Below are 7,935 nucleotides of genomic sequence, written 5' to 3' on the forward strand. Positions count from 1 at the left end.
CTCTGTTATGGACCAGTGTCGCACCATGCCCACAAAAAGACAAACATGGCTACCTAACCACTTCGTGGTCATTCAAATGGAAGATAATGATGATGATGAGGATCAGGACGATGATGTTATTAAAAAAAAAAACTTAGTGGGAAATGTCATAAAGTCCTTTGGTCACATAATATACAGCCTGTTGACTTACAATACTTAATTAATGTAGACCGTTGCCGACTGTCGCCGACCGTTGAGACCGTCATTTTCAACCGGCCGACACAATGTCCATCATTAGAAGTCCTGACCTTAGCTTGTGTCACAGAAAGGAACACCTGTGGTTCGAGCCTTTTGGACCAGTTGAACAAGTGGATTTATAACCCCCAAAAAAGTAAAAGTAAAGTAAGAACGGGTAAATTTTTAACTAAAGAGTAAAAGTAATGTAAAAAAAGGTAACGTTATCACTAAAAAGTAAAAATAAAGTAAGAACACATAAAAGTAAAATAAAGTAAGAACGGGTAGATTAATTACTACAATGTAAAAGTGAAGTAAGAACAATTAAATGTATAAGCAAAAAGTAAAAATAAAGTAAAAACAGGTAGGTTTATAAGCAAACAGTAAAAGTAAAGTAAAAACCTTTAAATTTATAACTAAAAAGTAAAGGTAAAGTAAGAACAGGTAAATTTATTTCGCCAGGTAGTAATCGGACGGAAAAACTATTGCAGTATTTACAATCAGCGGAGAATACAAACTAGTCAACGAATCAGAGAAAAGTTCAACTCAACCAAAGACACACACATGCTTTTGAGATGTATGTCTGTGCAGTGTTTTTATACTAGGCTGGTCAACTGTCCTATCAGGAAAGAGGGATAACGGAAAAAGGGGGGGGGGGGGAATTATCACACTATGTACTCTTTCCGGAGTGCTCCAAACGTACAAAGAAAAAAAACAACATAATTTCAACTCTGCTGTAAAATGATATATCACAATTAATTGATACGTTTATCCAGATCAAAGTCCCACTTCCACTTTCCCGTAGTGAGCACTGGAAAACAAATACACAGCAAATCTTCAGAATCGCAAATTTTATCTATTTTAAAAAAACTGCATTTGGTAAACTGACATAACTGACAAGGCAACCCGAAAAATCGATTCCAAAATTTAAAGGAGAAACCAGGGAACACAGCTGGTCCTAATTTTAAACGGGACCCCGTCTTTAACTGTTCCAAAAGGAACTTCGTCGTCACTGGCTCAAAACGACCACCCCCCCCCCCTTTCCACTTGCCCTTCCATGAGAACAAGACGCAGCCATTCTTAAGTTAAAATGTTAAAATTTTGTTAATCAGCTGAGAGTGTGGGAAGAAGAGGGGGGGGGGGGGAGGGGGATAAAACAAGAGGCTAGGGCGGCTCTCTTAAGAAATAATAAATGCTGTTTCTATTTTTTAACTCATTCGCACGTGTTGAATAGAAAACGATCTCTCGCTATGAATTATCGAATTGACATTTCCGACATTTTACACACTTGCAAATCTATCTGAAACGTTCCCTCTTTTTTTTTTTTTTTTTGGATCAATAAAGATAATTATTGTAAAAAAATGATGATGACAGCCATTAAAATGATGATGATCATCATCATCATCATCATCATCATCATCATCATCATCATCATCATCATCATCATCATCATCATCATCATATTCATAATAATGATAATGAAAACCATCGTCATAAATCTAAAATGAAAGAAAAAAATATGTGTGTTTGGTGGGGGGGGGGGCGGAGGCAACAAATCCTGCTGCCTCTTCCCGAAACTGATATATCATCATATGTAATTATAAACTAGAAATATATGTAGTTGACACAAGAAAATTCCAAGATGTACGCATTCCAAATAATAAATAGAGCTACATTCCATCTCTTTTCTCAGCCTAAAGCCGAAAACTTGGATCAGCCTTCTACGTCAGCGCCAGGGTCATCTGAAAGCCACCTCAGTGCTGAAAACTCTCGACCGCGGAAAAGAAAGCGAAGCACCACGCCTGAGCCACAAACTCCGTTAAGAGAAATCAATCCTCAAGACTCTTCGACAAACGCTCGCCTTGCTGCTCCAGACGACTGCCCTGAAGTCAACAGCAGCCCCATTTCAGCATCACAATCGTCACAATCGGCAGACAAGTTGACAATCTCTGAGATGAGAATGCAGGACCCTGGCCCGTCATGCTCGACGGGGGGAGGAAAACGTCAATGTAACACTGCTGGACCATCACATGAACGTAACCCCGCTGCACCATCACATGAACGTAACCCCGATGGACCATCACGCAAACGTAACCCCGCTGGACCATCACGCGAACGTAACCCCGCTGGACCATCACGTGAATGTAACCCCGCTACACCATCACGTGAATGTAACCCCGATGGACCTTCACGCGAACGTAACCCCGCTGGACCTAAACGTGAACGTAACACCGCTGGAGCATCACGTGAACGTAGCCCCGTTGGACCTACACGTGAACGTGACCCCGCTGGACCATCACGCGAACGTAACCCCGATGAACTTACACATGAACGTAACCCCGCTGGACCATCACGTGAACGTAACCCCGCCAGACCATCACGTGAATGTAACCCTTCTGGATCATCACGTGAATGTAACCCTTCTGGATCATCACGTGAATGTAACCCTTCTGGATCATCACGTGAAAGTAACTCTTCTGGACAATCACGCGAACGTAACCCTTCTGGACCATCACGTGAACGTAACCCTTCTGGACCTTCACGTGAACGTAACCCCGCTGGACCATCACGTGAATGTAACCCCGCTGGACCTACACGTGAACGTAACCGCGCTGGACCTTCACGTGAACGTAACCCCGATAAACTTACACATGAACGTAACCCCGCTGGACCATCACGTGAACGTAACCCCGTCGGACCATCACGTGAATGTAACCCTTCTGGGTCATCACGTGAATGTAACCCTTCTGGATCATCACGTGAATGTAACCCTTCTGGATCATCACGTGAATGTAACCCTTCTGGATCATCACGTGAAAGTAACTCTTCTGGACCATCACGCGAACGTAACCCTTCTGGACCATCACGCGAACGTAACCTTTCTGGACCATCACGCGAACGTAACCCTTCTGGACCTTCACGTGAACGTAACCCCGCTGGACCATCACGTGAATGTAACCCCGCTGGACCTACACGTGAACGTAACCCCGCTGGACCTTCACGTGAACGTAACCCCGCTGACCCCGCTGGACCATCACGCGAACGTAACCCCGCTGGACCTACACGTGAACGTAACCCCGCTGGACCTTCACGTGAACGTAACCCCGCTGGACCATCACGTGAATGTAACCCCGCTGGACCTACACGTGAATGTAACCCCGCTGGACCTTCACGTGAACGTAACCCCGCTGACCCCGCTGGACCATCACGCGAACGTAACCCCGCTGGACCTACACGTGAACGTAACCCCGCTGGACCTACACGCGAACGTAACCCCGCTGGATCATCACGTGAACGTAACCCCGCTGGATCATCACGTGAACGTAACCCCGCTGGATCATCACGTGAACGTAACCCCGCTGGACCATCACGCGAACGTAACCCCGCTGGACCATCACGCGAACGTAACCCCGCTAGACCCTCTCGGGAAAGTAACCCTTCTGGAACTACACGGGACTGTAACCCTTCTGGATCTACAGGATCGTCTGCAACAAGTAGTCAGAAAAACGTGGATGATCACGAATTCAAGAGGCCTCTGCACCCATTAAGGTGGCGGCGCCTTCTCATCCACAGACGTCGCGAACATAACAACAGCACTCTCGAGAACGGAAGCCGAAGTGCCGTGGAGCGCACCCAGCCAGATGATGTACCGTCGAGGGGAAGAGAACTGGACTTGGACAGGGTGAGAAATTACATTAATTTGTTTCTTTTTAGTTTTTGTGTGTGTGTGTGTTTGTTTGTTTTTTTGTGGGGTTTTTTTTTTGGGGGGGGGGGGTTCTGTTAATTCTCTTGTTCACCTTTCTCTCTCTCCCTCTTCTATATCACCCTTCTCTCTCTCTCTCTCTCTCTCTCTCTCTCTCTCTCTCTCTCTCTCTCTCTCTCTCTCTCTCTCTCTCTCTCTCTCTCTCTCTCTCTCTCTCTCTCTCTCTCTCTCTCCCTCTTCTATATCACTCTCTCTCTCTGTCTCTCTCCCTCTTTCTCTAAAATTATCTATCTATCTATCTATCTATCTATCTATCTATCTATCTATCTATCGACTCGCCAAGAAAAAGTCATTTGTTAGTTCATTTGCTTTCTACTTACACTCTGCTTTTTGGAGAGCATATATATAGATCTATATATAATTTTATCTAACTGAATCGATATCGTCACGGTCAAAAGTACGTGGCTCTGAGAGAGCTCGGATTTGATAGTTTGTTGTTGTTGTTTGGTTTTTGTTTTTCGAAAATGCGGGTTTTGTTGTTGAAACAGTTGTCTACAGTTTTGAGAAAATAGCATCGGACAATTGAAAGACAAGCCAGTATACTAATAGATATTGTTTAAACTGCCTCGCCTTCTACCAAACTTACCTTCTTGCCTGTGGTTGTGCGTGCAGTTCATATTTAATAATCAATTTCTGTTTGACATGAGACTTAAAACATACACAATACACTAGAAAATGAAGATCTGGATGAAATGAATGACGGGTTTTCCATCAGCTCTTCTTAAAAGAAACATAATATCCTTCTACATGCTACACAAGAACACTACTTTAAAAAACACGAACATAATGTGCTTATGCAAACGTGTGATGATTTATTGAACAAATTCACCAAAGTAAACCTGCAAGCCTCATAAATAAGCGTTTAAGGTTTGCCCTAACGCTCGTTTTGGGGACATCAAGTAGGGACTCCTGTTTTAAAAAAAAAAAAAAAAAAACTCACAAAAAAAACATATGCTGTGGAGAATGTTTTAAAAGAAAGAAAGAAAGAAAGAAAGAAAGAAAGAAATATGTTACTTCACTTTGATAGCGTATTGGTAAGTTACTATAGCCCCAACTGAAGATGGTTACAACTACTGGTTAATAGTCAGTTGTTTAGATCATGTTAGTCCTACATTCCACTGCTCTTTAGAGTCAAGAGGTGGGCACCCTCTGCCATGCTGGATAAATGGAGTCATCTTCACAGTGTTACCGAAGGTTCCGAAAGTTTGCACGAAGTCTCATACTATGGTTGTGACATTGTCAGTACATGTATTAGTACCTAACTACTGGGCCAAGACGAGTGGTAAGAGGGGAATAGATAAGAACACAAATTTCTCTCGAATAGGGGTTGTGTATTTGTATTTGCTTGTGTATTTTTAATCTCTTCTTAATATTTGTGCACTTAAGTTGATTTTAATTGAACATACCCTGTTTAGCACACTTTTGTCTCATGGGTTGTGTGTTTACGCTAAGACTAACAGCTAATTTTCAAATCCAAAATGCTGCACATTTTGTCGGACTACTAAAACACAAAAGCGCCAGAACATAGAATTGGGCAGGGTTAAAAAAAAACCCTCATATACTGTGCTTATTTACATATATTATTAATTGAACAAATTCACCAAAGTAAACCTGCAATCCTCATAAATAAGCTTTCAAGTTTGCCCTAACCGCTGGGTGTGGGGACTTCAAGTATGTACAGGGAATCCCACAAAGTAAACATAAGAAATGAAAAGTACTAGCTTTTTCATCTGAGGGAAATGTCTCACTGGTTAGGTTTGTCCGCGGTCTCGTAGTTTTGATAACGTAATTAAAGCCTAGATCAGTGCAGGTTTGTCCGCGGTCTCGTAGTTTTGGTAACGTAATTAAAGCCTAGATCAGTGCAGGTTTGTGCGCGGTCTCGTAATTTTGTTACCATAAATTGTAGATCAGTGCAGGTTTGTAGGCGGTTGTGGAGGAGTAAGAATACAAAATACATGTATCGATCGCTTAAAAAAATTAATAAATAAAAGCTCTCGGTGCACGATTCAGTATGTACCCCAAGCACTTTTTCGGGTGCCCTGCATTGTTATATAGTTGCAGTTACTGAATTGATGACAATTAGTACTTCAAGTTAAAAAAACTAACTAATTATTTATATTTGAAGCCAGGATGTTTAAAAAAGTCAAACACTTGTTGATGAAACACTTACGTTTCGTAGTGTAAACGTCTAAATTAGCCATAATGATGTTAGGACGAGAAGTCAACTGGGGTGTTGTTTTTCCGTTCTAGTTCCCCGAAACTGTAGAATATATTACATAGAAACCTCTGCCATTGTTTCAGATATTTTATTGAATACATAATCATTGTACGACTATACTGCCGTAAGCTGATAAAAATGTCTTTTATTTCATTTTGGCACCAATTTATTTTTTGTTTGCTAAATCGAAAGCCTGGTCAGTTACCCTTCTTGTGAGAAAAATCAAAAGTGAAACTGTGACTACTTTTAGAATAATTAGAATTCAAATTTCGGAATCACTCTATTTTTAAATAGTTACGCTGATTTTAAAAACTAACCCTTTTCCTCGAGACTGCTCAGTGAGGAAAAAAAGGCGTTTTGTCAAATAGATTTAAAACAAATAACTGTGCTTTTCTCTTTCAGGTTCAGCTTTTGGCTCCAGGAATGTTTCACATGATAACCGCTTACGTGGAGCAGGAACGGAGGGAGTTTTTATGCAAACGTATTCAGGAGGAAGAGTACCTTGTGGTAAGCTATGCCAGAGCACAAAATAGTAGAGACATTTACGTTATCAGCGTTCTGTCCTTTTATGTCATTTTCGGTTAGAACAGACTGCCGAATTACCACTTCAGTCAGACAGGATTTCAAGACAGGCATTTTACTCACTTTCCTAACAAACGAGTCTGCGTCCTTTGTTTAGCCCTGTTGATCTTACAACGGACTTCATGGGCACTTTTATGAACATAAACCCCCTACCAATTTAAAAAGAAAAGATTTTTCTCATGAATGGTTGGAAAGTTTTACCCTATTCCTTTTTTTTCTGACTGGTGCATTGTAATTACATGGTCCTTCTTCTAGCTCGTAATAAGAAAATTTGCTCCTCCATAACTTAAATACATGTATACACGTAGAAAACAGATAGGTAGTCAGTGCCCATTAAGGTTGAATGTTTGTAGTTTGGAGAAGATTGGGAGATCGATGAGGAGGGGTTATAACGCAGGGTTTCCAGTTTGTCGGAAAATTATAATTTCATGACGGGCAGAGAGTACGCTGAATGTTCTTTCCCGTATTGTTTTCTCATTTGCAATCTTTTACTTCTTTCACAAGAAATGTAATACGTATTGAAAGCAAATTCAAGCTCTGACAACCTACTCCATGATTCTTTTTGTCTTCTTTCTTACAGGTTAAGATATTATGCAAGGTCTGTAACATCGAGTTCCTGGAACTCTACCCTGACAAACTTCAGATTATTCTCGCAAAGACATGGTTTGTACAAAATTTTACGTTCTTCTTTACGAGATTGCTTTAAATAGTTTGAAGCCAGTTTGAACCACTCCTGCATGCCTCCCCCCCCCCCCTCCACACACACACACACACACACCACACACACAAACTCAGCGGATTGTTGGAGAGTGCCTGTGGTAGACCATACTTCTTTACTTTCCCTCTCTGTTGTTTCTGTCTGTCTGCCTTACTGCTTTCCAGCACTGAATGACCATTATCAAGCCGATGTCTTCCCCTTTACTCAAACTTACAAACAATCAAACCAAACGCTTACACACAAAGCAAGGTAGTTTGTAACCATACCCTGAAGCTTCTTTTCACATTTTACGCAAGAAGTGCCGTATTCTTTCTCACAGCCAGAAATCAGTGTTTAGGCTACAACTGAACATCCTTTGTAAAGAGAAGAAATATATGTATATAAACATAGATAGATAGATAGATAGATAGATAGATAGATAGATAGATAGATAGATAGATA

The 7,935-nt window shown here is 41.3% G+C and overlaps 1 protein-coding gene across 1 annotated transcript in view; it reads left to right on the forward strand.

Moving 5' to 3' along the window:
• LOC101858058 (collagen alpha-1(I) chain-like) overlaps positions 1-7,935 on the forward strand; it is a 25,809-nt gene that overhangs the window by 4,916 nt on the left and 12,958 nt on the right. Inside the window, exons 2-4 of the mRNA XM_013087638.1 lie at positions 1,907-3,895; positions 6,597-6,701; positions 7,357-7,439. Coding sequence (XP_012943092.1) covers positions 1,907-3,895; positions 6,597-6,701; positions 7,357-7,439 — 2,177 coding nt within the window. The remainder of the gene's footprint in view (positions 1-1,906; positions 3,896-6,596; positions 6,702-7,356; positions 7,440-7,935) is intronic.

This window comes from Aplysia californica, unplaced genomic scaffold (assembly GCF_000002075.1).
Source record: "Aplysia californica isolate F4 #8 unplaced genomic scaffold, AplCal3.0 scaffold00614, whole genome shotgun sequence".
Lineage (NCBI taxonomy): Eukaryota > Metazoa > Mollusca > Gastropoda > Aplysiida > Aplysiidae > Aplysia > Aplysia californica.